The following is a 16682-nucleotide window of genomic DNA, read 5'->3' as shown; positions in this document are numbered from 1 at the left end:
ACTCTCACCTATACTACCCACACTAATGCTTCCCAACACCTACCCTACTCCTACCTATACTATACACACTAATACACCCTCACACCTACCCTACTCCTACTACACTAATACACCCTCACACTTACCTCTACTCCCACCTATACTACCCACACTAATGCTCCCTAACACCTACCCTACTCCTACCTATACTATCCACACTAATACACCCTCACACCTACCCTACTCCCACCTACACTAATACACCTTCACACCTACACTACTCTCACCTATACTACCCACACTAATGCTCCCTAACACCTACCCTACTCCTACCTATACTATACACACTAATACACCCTCACACCTACCCTACTCTCACCTATACTTCCCACACTAATGCTCCCTAACACCTACCCTACACCTACCTATACTATCCACACTAATACACCCTCACACCTACCCTACTCCCACCTACACTAATACACCCTCACACCTACCCTACTCTCACCTATACTACCCACACTAATGCTCCCTAACACCTACCCTACTCCTACCTATATTATACACACTAATACACCCTCACACCTACCCTACTCCCACCTACACTACTCCCACCTACACTAATACACCTTCACACCTACACTACTCTCACCTATACTACCCACACTAATGCTCCCTAACACCTACCCTACTCCTACCTATACTATACACACTAATACACCCTCGCACCTACCCTACTCTCACCTATACTACCCACACTAATGCTTCCCAACACCTACCCTACTCCTACCTATACTATCCACACTAATACACCCTTACACCTACCCTACTCCCACCTACACTAATACACCCTCACACCTGCCCTACTCCCACCTATACTACCCACACTAATGCTCCCTAACACCTACCCTACTCCTACCTATACTATCCACACTAATACACCCACACACCTACCCTACTCCCAGCTACACTAGTACACCCTCACACCTGCCCTACTCCCACCTATACTACCCACACTAATGCTCTCTAACACCTACCCTACTCCTACCTATACTATCCACACTAATACACCCTCACACCTACCCTACTCCCACCTACACTAATACACCCTCACACATACCCTACTCCCACCTGTACTATCCACACTAATACACCCTCACACCTACCCTACTCCCACCTACACTAATACACCCTCACACCTACCCTAGTCTCACCTATACTACCCACACTAATGCTCCCTAACACCTACCCTACTCCTACCTATACTATCCACACTAATACACCCTCACACCTACCCTACTCCCACCTACACTAATACACCCTCACACCTACACTACTCTCACCTATACTACCCACACTAATGCTCCCTAACACCTACCCTACTCCCACCTGTACTATACACACTAATACACCCTCACACCTACCCTACTCCCACCTACACTAATACACCCTCACACCTACCCTAGTCTCACCTATACTACCCACACTAATGCTCCCCAACACCTACCCTACTCCCACCTGTACTATCCACACTAATACACCCTCACACCTACCCTACTCCCACCTACACTAATACACCCTCACACCTGCCCTACTCCCACCTATACTACCCACACTAATGCTCCCAAACACCTACCCTACTCCCACCTGTACTATCCACACTAATACACCCTCACACCTACCCTACTCCCACCTACACTAATACACCCTCACACCTGCCCTACTCCCACCTATACTACCCACACTAATGCTCCCTAACACCTACCCTACTCCTACCTATACTATCCACACTAATACACCCTCACACCTACCCTACTCCCACCTACACTAATACACCCTCACACCTACCCTAGTCTAACCTATACTACCCACACTATACACTACACACTAATACACCCTCACACCTACCCTACTCCCACCTACACTAATACACCCTCACACCTACCCTAGTCTCACCTATACTACCCACACTAATGCTCCCCAACACCTACCCTACTCCCACCTGTACTATCCACACTAATACACCCTCACACCTACCCTACTCCCACCTACACTAATACACCCTCACATCTGCCCTACTCCCACCTATACTACCCACACTAATGCTCCCCAACACCTACCCTACTCCCACCTGTACTATCCACACTAATACACCCTCACACCTACCCTACTCCCACCTACACTAATACACCCTCACACCTGCCCTACTCCCACCTATACTACCCACACTAATGCTCCCTAACACCTACCCTACTCCTACCTGTACTATCCACACTAATACACCCTCACACCTACCCTACTCCCACCTACACTAATACACCCTCACACCTACCCTAGTCTAACCTATACCACCCACACTAATGCTCCCTAACACCTACCCTACTCCTACCTATACTATACACACTAATACACCCTCACACCTACCCTACTCCCACCTACACTAATACACCCTCACACCTACCCTAGTCTAACCTATACTACCCACACTAATGCTCCCTAACACCTACCCTACTCCTACCTATACTATACACACTAATACACCCTCACACCTACCCTACTCCCACCTACACTAATACACCCTCACACCTACCCTACTCTCACCTATACTACCCACACTAATACACCCTCACACCTACCCTACTCCTACCTATACTATACACACTAATACACCCTCACACCTACCCTACTCCTACCTACACTAATACACTCTCACACCTACCCTATTCCCACCTGTACTACTCACACTAATACACCCTCACACCTACCCTACTCCCACCTGTACTACCCACACTAATACACCCTCACACCTACCCTACTCCCACCTGTACTACTCACACTAATGCACCCTCACACCTACCCTACTCTCACCTATACTACCCACATTAATGCACCCTCACACCTACCCTACTCCCACCTGTACTACTCACATTAATACACCCTCACACCTACCCTACTCACATCTTTGCTACATACACCACCAATGCATGTATACACAATATGTGTGCGGATCTATCTGTCTGTCTATCTATCGACTATATAATAAGATGAACGCTGCTTCTCACCTCTATGGGGGAATTCAAGTGTTTTGCGCGCTGATGGCCACTAGATGGCGCCCGACATAGCAATTACGCTGGTGCTGATGTTACTGTTATGATGTTCCGTCATTTGCATATTTGTTCTGTTATATGTGTGTGTGCCATTTATTCTGTCATATATTTGTGTGTGTGTATTTATATACAGTATATGTATATATCTATATAGTATGAACATGAGGAGAAAGTATAGTATTACGGGAAATTGGTCTAGGACAAACTACTTTAGGAGATGGGTGTTTAGCAATTTGCCTGTACCTGCATTTCTCTGTTTTTTAGGGGAAACAAAAGGACGGCACATTTGGGGAATATGGAGGCTGGTACAAAGCTTGCAAAGTGGACAGGTAGGTGATTCTCTCTGTCTGCTCTTTATGTAAAGCGTGCATTGCCCAGCGGTTGTTGATCCAACTTTTCAGATGATGGATTCCAGCGCGGCAGAATTGTAGTTCCATTAAGCCAGTACCACTGACTTACGGTACTACATAGGTTGTATAGAAATATCCCTGCACCTGGATCAGCGCCACAGCAATACAAATGCATTAAGTGATCTGTTGTGCGCTGTGGCTTTAAAGGTTAATTCTGCCTAACGCGAGCGGACGCAGCCCAGCTCCTGACAACTTCCCCATCTACTCCTGCAGGGGCAGGTCGTCCCCGCACTGAATGTCCGTTTTTGGGGCTGTCTTGTCAGTGTTGGACACTAGTTCTGTGTAGTCTCAATCAGTGAGAGAAGACTATAGCGTTAAGGAGGGTTCCTCTGAGCTGTGAGACAACATAACATGAGAACGCCCTAGTTTCTGCTAAGTACATTCCACCCACGTTTTCTGTCTGCTAGGAGACTGCCAGGACTGTGGTGTGGAACGCCGGGGATAAAGCTGCACTGACATAAACCTTAACTCCGTACTGTACCCAGAAACCAATGTAGAAATATTCATCTTGTTTAATATTATAAAATACATAAACATCACATAAACCTTCTGAAACACAAATGTAACTTACCTCTATCTCCTCACAATATTAGGGTACTAAGATCTAATAACCAGTATTACACAGGGGTGTGCAGAAACATTATTGCAAGTTGGATACAACTTATACAATAGTAGCAGCATAAGATCCGTATAAAGTATCAGTGTTACCCTTATTCTCTGCAGCTTCATTAAACCCATTGACCTGACATAGGTGTAATAGCAGCAGTGTCCTTTTAGCTTTGTAAGAAACTTTTACATCTCAACATGAAGTTAAATTCTTAGGGGTATATTCAATTCCTGTCGGATCCTTTCCAACAGCTCAGTATTCAGTAAGCAGCATTTGGCCATTCCCGACAACTGTCACAGCCGCTCATACCCCGTACTGTCCCATCCGTGCTGCTGCTGTTTCCCACTCCTCGCCTCACCCGTCCACGCTCATCGCCTCACCCGTCCACGCTCCTCGCCTCACCCGTCCACGCTCCTCGCCTCACCCGTCCACGCTCCTCGCCTCACCCGTCCACACTCCTCTCTTCACATGGTTCCGTCCCCTCCTACCTGTCCGCGCTCCCCCGTCTCATCTTCCCGGTTCCGACAGTGGCAATCCAACTTTAAAAAAAATCAGATTTACATTGTTGGAACTGGGGCCAAAACCTGTGGGTTTGGACGCGTTCCTGACAATCCACACGTGGATTCCGACAATCCACAAGTTTTCCGACAAGTCAGGAATTCCCGACTTGTCAGAAAAAAACAGCCGGCATTGAATAGATCGGAACCCCTTCTGACCTAAACCTGCCTGAAACTGCCATCTTTCTGACAAGACAGCAGTTTCCGACAAGAATTGAATATACCCCTTAGTCTATATTGGTATAAAATAACAGCAGATATAAGATAAGCCGCGGCACTCACTTAAATGTCCGCAGGTTGGCTTTTAGTTAGGATTGGGCTAATGTTCCAATAATGAACAAAATAAAATAAATTCATCCGGTATATATTGTTATATGCCCTCTGTGATCTGTCATAATTAATAGTGTAGAGATGCCAGCAGCTCCACTTGCGGTGAGTACGTAAGCTGTGTGGCCGACGTCTGACAATCCATACTCTGCGTAGCTGCAGACCCGGCGGATATCAATATCACTGTAGGGTCAGTGTCCATAGAGCAGCGTTCCGCACTTGTAGCAGACCTGGCCTGAAGATAAGATATTGTGGGTGGCCAAGACGGAACCACAGTGTGGGGTGACGACAGCCCTTTGAGGCTTTATTATATCACAGTCACTGCCCAGATTCCCAAACCTTCATTATTGGGCTTAATGTAATTGGATATTTGACTTGGAAACCTGGACACCTGATCGTATGCATATTGCATGCTTAGTTCATAGCTGACACTACTAGCAATGGCTGATCTGAGGACCACGGTCAGTGTACCGGGGCCAGAAAACACACCGCAGTCCTTTACTTGGGCTGAAAACGCTGCTACGAGTCTATAATCACTGTTGTAGAGCGTGTTACACATAACGGCTGCCAGCACTGCTTACAAGTAGGTGACTAAACCTGTGTTCAGCCCAACAGTGACCACAACGCTGAAAAACCTCGGAGCACTTTATAGACGTCAGGGCAAGTTTGAAGCCGCTGAAACACTAGAAGAGGCAGCGATGAGGTCACGGAAGCAGGTAAGTGTGTATACCAGCGTAGTGTGTATGTGGCGCAATACCAGATTATCCGGTAATCTAGCCGTATCATGCACGTGATACCTACACATTGTGGGAGCAGCCATTTCTGGGACGGATGACTGAATGTGTAGCCTGTGAATTCTCTGGAAAGCAGAACGTCTTCACTAGCTATTAGCGTAGGAACACATGGGGCTGAATTCTGAGTTTGCCGCAGCTCCGAATGGGGATGAACTGCAAACGCAATACTGATGTGACCACATGCGTGTCTTAATGCATAGTGTTTTGGCGCAGTCTGTGGGGCAGTAAACGGGGCTATTTGGCACGATTTGAGCATAGGTGTATGTGGACGCATCGGTACACCTACACCATGTTCTCAGCTTGCTAGAATTCGCAGGCCGAGGCCGCAGTTGTTCCTGTGTATGACTCAGGATGAGGCCCATTGTACTCGCCTGTCCTCAGCCCACATAATGACTGCTGCAGCTGGCTTACAACGTTTGTAGGAAGGGCTGACCTTGTTTTCTGCATTTACCTGTTCTCGGTAGCAGTGTTTGCATGCTGTGTTCAGTAGTCCGCTTTAGAGACCAGTACATGCATCGCATTTCCTTCTGTGTGTGGTGTGAAACCATCAGACAGGCCAGGAATACATTCCCAATATATAAAATACTTGATCAATTTGCCTTTTGAAGTGAAAGTGTTGGGGACAAATGGGTTCTGGATTGTGGACTTTTCTGGATGTCTGAAATCACTTTGGATTGGAAATAAATCTCTGCCCTTATGAGCTAACCCAGGAATCTCCCAGATATCTGTCTTTAGAACATGGATAGATATGCAAAACGTTTGTCCAGTTCAATACCATGAAGTCCACTAATTGATGAGTATTCTGCATATATACACATTTCCATTCTTGGGGTTTCTTCGTTAAAGGAGGATTGAGCTATTCTGCGCTAGTGTTTGGGTTTTGTACCTGTATGATGCAGTCTGAGTTGGGTTATTAGTGAGTGCTATGTTCCATAGAGGATGCATTTGATATACCGGCTGTCGGGATCCCGTCAACTATTCTCCCTCTTGGGGGGGTCCTCGACACCCCTGGAGGGAGAATAAATAGTGTGGCGCACGTAGCCCGCAAGGTGCTCTTTTGCGCTCACCCCGCTGCCGGCTCCGGGATCCTGACAGCCGGCATAACATCATAGACCCGTTCCATAGATTACTGAAGACCTACACGTAGCGTGACTGTCAGGCAAAATGATCTGTTATGGTCTTCACATTGTGTTGTTTTTTTTTTCTCCTCCCCTTCATTTTCTTTTCTCCTCCCTTACATTTTCTTTTCTCCTCCCCTCCTCCTCCCTTTCATTTTCTTTTCTCCTCCCCTCCCTTTCATTTTCTTTTCTCCTCCCTTTCATTTTCTTTTCTCCTCCCCTTCCTTCCCTTTCCTCCTCCCCTTCATTTTCTTTTCTCCTCCCCTTCATTTTCTTTTCTCATTCCCTTCATTTTCTTTTCTCCTTCCCTTCATTTTCTTTTCTCTTTCCCTTCATTTTCTTTTCTCCTCCCCTTCATTTTCTTTTCCAGTTCTTCTTAATTGTATGCATCGTGTTCAGTGGCTCGCTCGATGAAATGTTTAATGTAATGAAAATGTCGAGGTGTAATGATCTTTGCACAGATCTACGTCCCTGGAAAGAGAACACGGTTTCCTTTCCAGGCCTTGACACTTTACCGTCACTCTGTCTTCCTTATGTAAATCTCCGGGCTTCTTCCTTTACTTGTAACGCAAGGGTCCTGTCTCACAGGGACTAGACAATGTCCACAAGCAGCGAGTGGCCGAAGTGTTAAATGACCCAGAAAGCATTGAGAAGCGAAGGAGTCGAGAGAGCCTGGATGTGGTAAAGTACGAGAGCGGTCCTGACGGAGGGGAGGAAGTGAGTATGAGCGTAGAGTGGAATGGGGTAAGTGCAGTACACAGTGTGGACAGATGATGGACAATCTTGCTTTGCAACCAATCCTAAAACACCAATTAACATGATCCGCATGCTGAGATAATCTGTAATAACAAGAATAATATACAGTAAATCTCCTGTCTGAACAGTTATTTCCATAAACTCTCGTCTGGCCTCTTCTCCTTGTCTTATGATGCCGATTGAATGTCCTGACTTTATCTTTTGCAATTTGTAGTTTAGAAAAACCGCCAGCTGTTAGTAATTGATGCGCTAGGCGTCGATACCTGACGTTTGCTAGCCGGGATACATAGCTTGTTACCTTAGCATACTAATTATTATTATTAATCATAGATACTAATCATAGAGCCTTTTGCAGTTGTTTAGCTTCTCACTTTCACTAATCCTGACTAAAAAGAAAAACAAATCTCTTTAAAGGGGTCTGTGCTGCCACACTGCTTATTAGCCAGATCTGAGGCTCGTTTGTTGGTCCCCACCCTCCTTGTCGCTGATTTAACATTCCCTCACCGGGCCCCATTACAAAATTAAAGGGAAAGGTATGGTGATCCATCCAACAGATCCCCCAAAGCACACGCCCTGCTCTGCTCACCTAAAAGACCGGAACAGGACCTCCAGAACATAAGGATTGGCATCACGGGACCAATTTTTCACTGTGCCCCTACAATTCCGGTAGTTCTGCCCTGACTCTGAGGGGGTCAATGTAGTTAGACACGAGGGGGGTGAGCTGCTTTTGCAGTGGCGTAGAAACACAGGCACCGGCAGCTGATCTCGCCCTACTCACTGTCCAATCTCGCCCCGGACTCTGTGGGGCTGCAAACATAAAAACTGTGAGTCCGGTGCTACCGCAGATGCGACATATAGCTGCACTTATTTTCGCCTGTGGCTAACTCGCACCTGATTGAAGTGACCTATTGTATTGTGCCGTATGTAACAGCGTTAGACATGTCACTAGAATTGCTTTTAGCAGCACAGACTTAGCCGGTCCAGGTTTGTGTGGGTAAGACAGAGGTTATAATCATCTCCTTGACGTGTAAGGCTGGGGCCACACATAGCGGTCAAGCGGGTCCGCCATCCTGTCATCTCCTGTGCAGTCTCCTTCTGGCCGCTATGTGTGGGCCTACCCTAAGGCAGCATATTACCCCCTTACGTTACTGGCGTCTTCCTGATTGTTACCTGTATTGTAATACATTAGCGGCGTCTGTAGCACGTCCTGGCTGTATATCGTATGTGTCCTCTTTCTGCTGCTGTTACAAACACTCCAGGGACCTGATTTCAGAGTTGTACACAAAGCAGCCGCTTTCCATGCCCCAAAATAATGCGAGTATCCTCCTGTGTTCAGAGTCTGCTGCATCACCCCTTCCATCCTCTCTGATAGCAATGATGGATGCTTTCACACGTGGACTTGCACCAGACCTGTCCTTAGTGGAAGCGATCTGCATGAAATCACATGACTTTGTATAGTCTCAACTCTGAATCGTCCTACCCGCCCATGGCACACTTACACCTCGTGAGATCACCCAGTTGCTGCCCGAAGCTGGAATGGAAGATGTTGCTGAGAGGCGTTAGACTGAATCCCTCCTTTAGCCGCTTAGAGTTGCGTGTGCAGGAATATCACGTGATCCATCCGAGATACATTACACTTGTGTGCAACTCTGAATCAGACCATATATGACCAATGTTTCATCTGTTACCTTGATAGATCTTTTAGCTTTTTACTTGTGGTTCTTTGTATTCATATCTGGGACCTACCTAGACCGCTGACCCTCAGATGTTTATAATGGGAATTCTATAATACATTCCAACCTTAAGACAGATCAGCGGACTTGAAACCATTACCTGCTTAAATATATAATGTCACATGGGTGATGTAAAGCGTGTTTATCATTAACTCTAAATTAATGAATATGTAACCCAGTGGAAAGTTGGCGAATAACCCACAGTAATGGCTTGTGGGCCCTGATATCTTGGCCATACTGTATATTGGCAAGAGGAACTGAAAGCTGAGTTTCTGGGTCAGACTCTTAGTGGTCCCAGGTATAACACCTCCCCAGTGACGCTGCGCCATCCCGCGCGTATCCCAGAGTACGCACAGCCCTTGACATGTATACAACTCATATTAATGAGGTTGTCCCATTTTGGAAATGCTAATATTACTATAACCTGCCTGAGTGTGCCCCGTGTAGAAAATAGGGGTCCCCTGCTGTTACATGAAGAGCTCTGTTGCATAGGTGAGGTGCTGAGCTTAATTGTGATGGCAAGTACCCCTATTTTCTCAGACGGGGCCAGAGTATGGTAAGGATGCAGTGTTCAGAACTGGACCAACCCCCTCCCCCCCCTCTTAATACGTCATTGTAGCTCCAGGATAATCAATCGGCATCTGTTGCACCTTCATACAATCTCCTGTAATCCGTACCATAAGAGGTGAAGCATGGGACTCTTGCTAATATATTCTGCTGATTATAAACTGTGTACTGTGCTCTTCCCTTCACATCTGCTGCACTCTGCATGTTGTGCTGTATTACTCTTGTTACTGTTCTCTTGTGTTGACTTGTCCTGTTTTGTTGGGGAAATATTACCGGTATTTCTAGGTCTGTGGCCCCTTTCAGGCCCGACTCCTAACGAGAAATGTCATTTTACAAGTAGGGGGGGGGGGGGGGGGGGTGTTATTTGGAGTTGACCACTGTTCTACTAATCAGGAGTGGGAAAGAAATATAATATATGTTTGAAATGTTATCTAATTTACCATTTTTTATTTTATTTTATGGGGACTTTATATTTGCCTTGTTAAGCTTTTGTTTGACGCACACCATGATCCTTTGAGTTTTGTCATGCCATGTCTGTCTTCTGAGAACGTACCACATCCCATATACTTCTTATTATTTCAGTACAACATTCTGTGTCCACGGTACATTTTATGCATGAGTTTGCCTGTGTTTTTGGTTTAATGTGTTAATCCCACGTGAAGTAAAAGTGCATGATCAGTGCAGGCTAGTCCCTTAATGCCAAAGCTCAGAAGTCGCCATGCCTTCTTTATTTACATTGTCTATAACTGCACCTCCCAAAGGTTCCCTCGTTGTGATCTGTAAATAGTATATGGCCACGTACGTCTGCAATATTCCGTGTTCTAATAAAAACACTGAGATGAAAGCACAGGGTGTAGCTTCAAAGAGTAAGCAAGGTTCCTCAGCTGTAGTGGAAATACAGTCCCAGAATGCCCTGCTAGGCTGATGATGTTAGAGCATGCTGGTACTTGTATTCCCCAAGGCTGGAGAGTCGCAGCTTACCTCTGCTCTACAGCTTTACATATTGCTGGGCTTTAGCATGCAGTAGCTGGCCGTTCTGGAAGACGTCTGACTTGTATTATTACATTGCATGTCCGCTTTCATTTTCCAAGTGATCATTCATTTCCTTTAAACCGTGTGTTTTCATTTTTCCACATTTCGCGGGTAGGAACTACAGCAGGTAATCGGGGTGTTAGAGTATTGGTAGTGATCAGAGAATGAGGGTTCTCGTACACCGGTATCTGTTGGAGTAGAAGCCCAATCTGTACGCCATAGTAAAGCCACGCAGGCGTCAGTCCCTTTCCTTCCTTTGCTAGCGCCCAGTCCCACTACTCTCCTCATGTGGGCACACATTGATTTATATACCGTAATGCCCCAATCAGTGCTGATACTTTATACGAGACAACTGGAGTGCTAACAGAAAGCATGAAACGAAAATGGATTTCCCATAATAATTAACTCGCATCAAATGAATTTGTTCCCAAAGTGGCGGAACCTGTATAAAGTACAGTATAACGGGTGGTCTTTTCCACACCTCGTAATCTTCTCAGTACTGCCACTGTCTTTGCGTCCGCTTCATAGCCGGTCTACCTCATGTCTCCGACCACTGGTCTCCTCATGTAACATACAATCTGCTCCAGTAGCCCAAGCTAGATATCAAACCGGTTCCTAAGTGCAAAACAGGTATATGGCGTAAAATAAAAAAATCGGGGGAAATACGCTTATTGGAGAAAACCTTATCTGGAAGATTACTTTATATATTATAATATAATGCCGGACACACACCCTGCACGGGAACGTTGTCTGGGACTGGTGGTGTCCTGGATCACCTGTATCTAGATCTTACGTTGGGTTTTGTGAGCTTTTCTCATAACACAGCAGTTTGTTATCCCAGAGGGCAATGTAATGCGTCTCCCTGGCATAGATCACTCAGTGTTGGATATTTATGTGGGTGTATTCTGTGTGTTCTCACTCATGCATGTATTCAGGAGCTGCATGTATCCATCTCCTGTGTGTCTCAGACTTTCCTTCGATATTATTCTATGTGTTTCAGTCCTGTGAAACTGCTTATAACAGTCCCGATAGTACAAGTCTCAGATTCCGTACTTACTGCTGCAGTAACTTATTGCTACAGGCGTTTACCGCTGCAGAATGGGAACACTGATACAGTATGTTACAGTGCAGCCCTATATGGTCCTGGTCACGTTTTAATGTAAAGAAAGTATATTGTTACATATTCCCTGTCTACATCACACCTGTCCTTTGCAGCTATTTGTATGAGGACAACGGAAACTTAGAATACCGTCCTTGACAGTGGCAGATTAAGGGCATTATTCGGGACACGTGCCCATTAGTGACTGTTATAAGTGGCTTTTACCATCTTACTCCTGCTGTCATCTGCGTCTGATTGGTTCTCCCTCCGCTAGAAGATTAGAGTAGACGTTTTGCCTATGTTCGTCACAGTCCTTTATTATTTTCCAGTTATCTGGACAGAAGTTAAAGCTTTTATTCTTTTTGATTATTATTATTTGATGATGTCCCTGCCAAGAGCCTATCTGGCTGCCTGACCTAGAAATACTGTTGAGACGGCTGTCTGACGTGGGGAAACTGCTCATTAAGTGTCCAGCGGTTTCACGGAGATGTGTTTTTTTTTTGTCTCTTTCCATTTCCTTCCACAGGCCTAGATGCCTTGTGTGATTCTAATTCTGTCTCCTGCATGACGGAGGTGCTCCATCCTCAAGCTTTAACCTCTCTCTCCAGTACTGACCGCTGTGTTCTAGCATTCCCGTCCAAGTTGTCCTACAAACATCCTTTGTAAATTGACTATTTTCACCACCAGAACTGGCACTTTTTTTCTCCTCCTCTCTCTCTCCTCCCTTCTTAACACTGTACATGTGTCGCCTTGTCATCCTGTAATCTAACTATGGAGAATTGTAATCTGATCATAAAGCGCTGTGTTCTTATAATGTATTAAGTCACTAGAAAGCACTCCTCAACTAGCCGCTCTTTCGTGGAAGGCGATTAATATCACGAGGTCTGTTACCAGCATGAGCAGGACCTCTGCGCAGAATCTGTACGCTGTAGAAATCAAAGCATGTTCTGCAAGTGCTTGAAACAGTCAAGGAAGACCCATTGACGTGGTCACCATCGAATATGGATGTATGGGTCTTCCGCCATGAGTTTTAATTGGATTTAGAGCTATTTCAGTCTTAGTGTTACTTTTTGGCAGTCATGCTTCTACTAATCCTTAAAGTGTATGGTGATTTGTGTATGAGTCTTTCTAACTTCTAATAAACTCTCTCTCGAACTGACCTGCGTCTATGTCTCTTGTCTGCTTGTTGGCCTCTCGTGGCAGGTTCCTGGTGAGGAACCTTCAGACCTAAAATTTCTCGTACAGGGTGTGCAAACATTGTGGGCATTATTTAGAAGGAGTTACTGACTATAAGGCTGAGATTCTATGCAGCCAATCTATTTCAGAATGACATTCATTCATGTACACATTGCCTAAACACGGTGGAGTCACGTTATAACCAGGTAATAGCCAGAGTAACCGCCGTGTGCAGCGCAGACAGCCGCTAGACGGGCTGAACTGTTTTAGACGCACGTCTGGCAGCCCCCAGGTTCATTCTGATTAGTTATAGAGCAGTCACAAAGGTGTTTTTATTGTTATTTGTTTTATCTGAAATGGAATATAAAGGTAAATTGCATAAACTATATCTCTCAACATCGCTGAGCCGGGGGTTTGTCACTCCTGTGTACCCGTCAGTCAGTGTCCCCCCCGATCAGGATGTCTGTTTTTAGAACTAGAAAATACTGTGCTATTGAGAATACCCGTAATAGAAGTACACAGCGCGTTTTATCTTTAAAATTATTTGAGACCTTTACATTAAGGCTGAATATGTTCTTGGAGATATTCTTGCATATATTAATCCCTACATATGGTGATATATGCTTTTCCTTCTAACGTTTAAAAAAAAGTTTTATTAATCAGGTGTGTGGGTTTTTTTCCTTCTAATTTTAACTCTCGGGCAAATTACATGAACGTTCACCGCAGTAATATGTGTACAGGTCACAAATGCTGACTCCATGCAAGTTACACTATTCAAGTAACACTAATGTCTTACATCACGTTCCACATAATGCCTTTACACAGAGCAGCCACGTTGTGGTCCGAACCTAAATTTGAGAGAATGCAGCCTATCAATTTACTAGCAACCACAGAGGCAGGAGGCTCGACTCACTCGGTCACTAGCATCCAGCAACAAATAAGGCAGGAGGCACGAGATGGTCACATGCCTCAGTGATGTCACTAGTGCCTGATGAACTGATTGGCTGTAGTCCACTGCGTGCAGGAAATGGGCGAACTTTACATCGCAACAATTGCCAAATTACCATGACTGACTAAACTAAACAAAGTATACGGATGTGGTACATTTTCAAAGTGATCAAACTGATCTGTAAGCTGGGTTGCAATAAACGTAATGGTTCTCCCTGTCCTAAAGCGAGAAGGTGGATTTTGTGTTCATTGGTGGTCATTCCGAGTTGTTCGCTAGCTGCATTAGTTTGCTGTGCAGCGATGAGGCAAAAAACGGCACTTCTGCACATGCGGCGCAATGCGCACGCGTGGTGTACTATTACAACGAACGATGCAGTTTTACACAGGGTCTAGCGAAGCATTTCAGTTGCACTGGCAGCCGCAGAGTGATTGACAGGAAGAGGGCGTTTCTGGGTGTCAACTGACCGTTTTCAGGGAGTGATTGGAAAAACGCAGGCGTGGCTGGGCAAACGCAGGGCGTGTTCGTGACGTCAAATCAAGAACTGAATAGTCTGAAGTGATCGCAAGCGCTGAGTAGGTTAGAAGCGGCTTAGCGTTTTGCACGGCTGCTAAAAACTGCTAGCAAACGATCAACTTGAATGACCCCCCATTGTTCCCTAAATGAAACCTTAAAGTCTACATTTGAAATGTTTGTGGGGGAAAAGCCTCGCTGGCAGAAAGATGACGTTCTATGGAATGTCACACGTATAATAAATATATGGTGCGTTTGGTTATTATGTAGACGGGATTCCCGAGGTGACTGGTCCAGAGTAAGTGACTGCTTTTTCATGTCTGTTAAACCTTTTGTTCCAGGACGGCACTGGATCTTTAAAACGCAGCGGTTCCTTTAGCAAACTCCGCGCTTCCATTAGACGCAGCAGCGAGAAGTTGGTTAGGAAGCTGAAAGGAGGCAGTTCACGGGATGGTGAACCAAAGAATCCTGGGTAATTATCCATTTCTAGCTGGGCCGTTGTTCCCGTAGCTTAGCACTGTGACGCACGGAGAGGGCATATGATGGCTGTCTGTGCGTATTCCTCCTGCGTGCAGTATGTGAAGTAATACGCAGACTGTTGCTGTATTAGTACTCTCCCGGGATCGTACAGAAGACGTAATCCGCATTACATATTTATGCCACTACAGCTCGGACAGATTTGTCCAAACTAGATTTATCGCAACTGCGTCTTGTGCAGGAATAAAGTACCATGTAAATAGATCCTGTATTGATATAATATACTTGTATGTCTGTGTAAATTAGTGTGACACATTATACAGTGTCGCCAGTTTTATTTCATATCTGCAGAATATAATGCACTTTAAATTGGACCCATCACCTACACACTGTGAGGCTGCTATATGGTAAGCTTAACCTATATCCGGCCCAACAGGTCACTAGGAATCGGTGACCTCCGTCTGCCGCTAGTGATCTGATGTCTGGAATACGCATTCACGCCATAGGACGGCTGCTTGGACGCTGTGTAGGGGACGGGTCCACCTAAAGTGGTGGAATAAGTTGCAGAACTGCCGTCTGAAACGCAATAAGCAGAGTTCTATGTGTCTTATTGTGTGAGAGACAGATGTCTCCGCCGGTTCGGTATGGATTACCGGTGGACGGGATGCCGGCTGTCAAAATCCCAGCAGCGTCATCCCGCCTGCCAGAATGCCGACAGCGGGGCGAGCGCTAAGTCCCCTTGCTGGCTTGATGCGGGCTTGGTGGCTCACCGCATGATCGATTCCCACTCTATATGGGAATAGCCCTGATGTACCAGGATTCCGGCTATCGGGATTCCGGCGTCGGTATCCTGACCGCCGGGATACCGCCAGCCGGTAAATTAACGCATCCTGTCTCCGCAGTACTATGACCTACCCAAATGGGGGTCATTCAATTGTAAGTGGGTGCAACATTCATTTATATAGCGCCAGTGTATTCCATTGCACTGTACAGTTGGGAACACGGTAATAAACTAATACTGTGTTAGACAGCACAGTAAGAGGGCCCTGCTTGGAAGTTTACAGCCTTTGGATAGTTATAAAGTGGAGAGAGATAAAGTACCAGCCGATCAGCTCCTGTCATTTTTCAAACACAGCCTGTAACGTGACAGTTAGGAGCTGATTGGTTGGTACTTTATTTCTCTCCGCTTTCTCACCCTCCAAGGCTTCGTACATCTGACCCTTTGTAAAGAGATTCTATGTTAAGCACTAGACACGAAGGCGTCAATCCAATTAGCCGCTATGATCTTGCGGGTGTGAGTCATCGCGGCAGCGGGCGCACCGAATTCGCACAAAAGTGCTCGCCATCCCATAGAGGTTCAAGCTATTTTGTGCAAATTCAAACTGAAACCAGCCCGTGAAGGTTGCGAGATCGGGTGCAGTTGCCGCGTTGAAACGCAGCTGCAACGGCACATCGCACCATTCGCAGCTAATTGGATTGACTCC

General features: G+C 45.8%; 1 protein-coding gene across 9 annotated transcripts in view; it reads left to right on the top strand.

The window, feature by feature from the left end:
- The window catches only part of KLC1 (kinesin light chain 1), an 88810-nt gene that overhangs the window by 62312 nt on the left and 9816 nt on the right, over nucleotides 1-16682 (top strand). For 2 of the 9 annotated variants that reach the window (XM_063948517.1, XM_063948521.1), the window contains exons 11-14: nucleotides 3351-3415; nucleotides 5595-5703; nucleotides 7473-7643; nucleotides 15063-15193. In XM_063948517.1, coding sequence (XP_063804587.1) covers nucleotides 3351-3415; nucleotides 5595-5703; nucleotides 7473-7643; nucleotides 15063-15193 — 476 coding nt within the window. Of the gene's footprint in view, nucleotides 1-3350; nucleotides 3416-5594; nucleotides 5704-7472; nucleotides 7644-12612; nucleotides 13246-15062; nucleotides 15194-16682 lie in introns of those variants that run through there. The other 7 variants (XM_063948520.1, XM_063948523.1, XM_063948518.1 and 4 more) reach the window with 5 other exon arrangements.

Source organism: Pseudophryne corroboree, chromosome 12 (assembly GCF_028390025.1).
Source record: "Pseudophryne corroboree isolate aPseCor3 chromosome 12, aPseCor3.hap2, whole genome shotgun sequence".
NCBI lineage: Eukaryota > Metazoa > Chordata > Amphibia > Anura > Myobatrachidae > Pseudophryne > Pseudophryne corroboree.
Note: the sequence above shows the minus strand (reverse complement) of the source record. Positions and strands in the feature narration are given on the sequence as shown.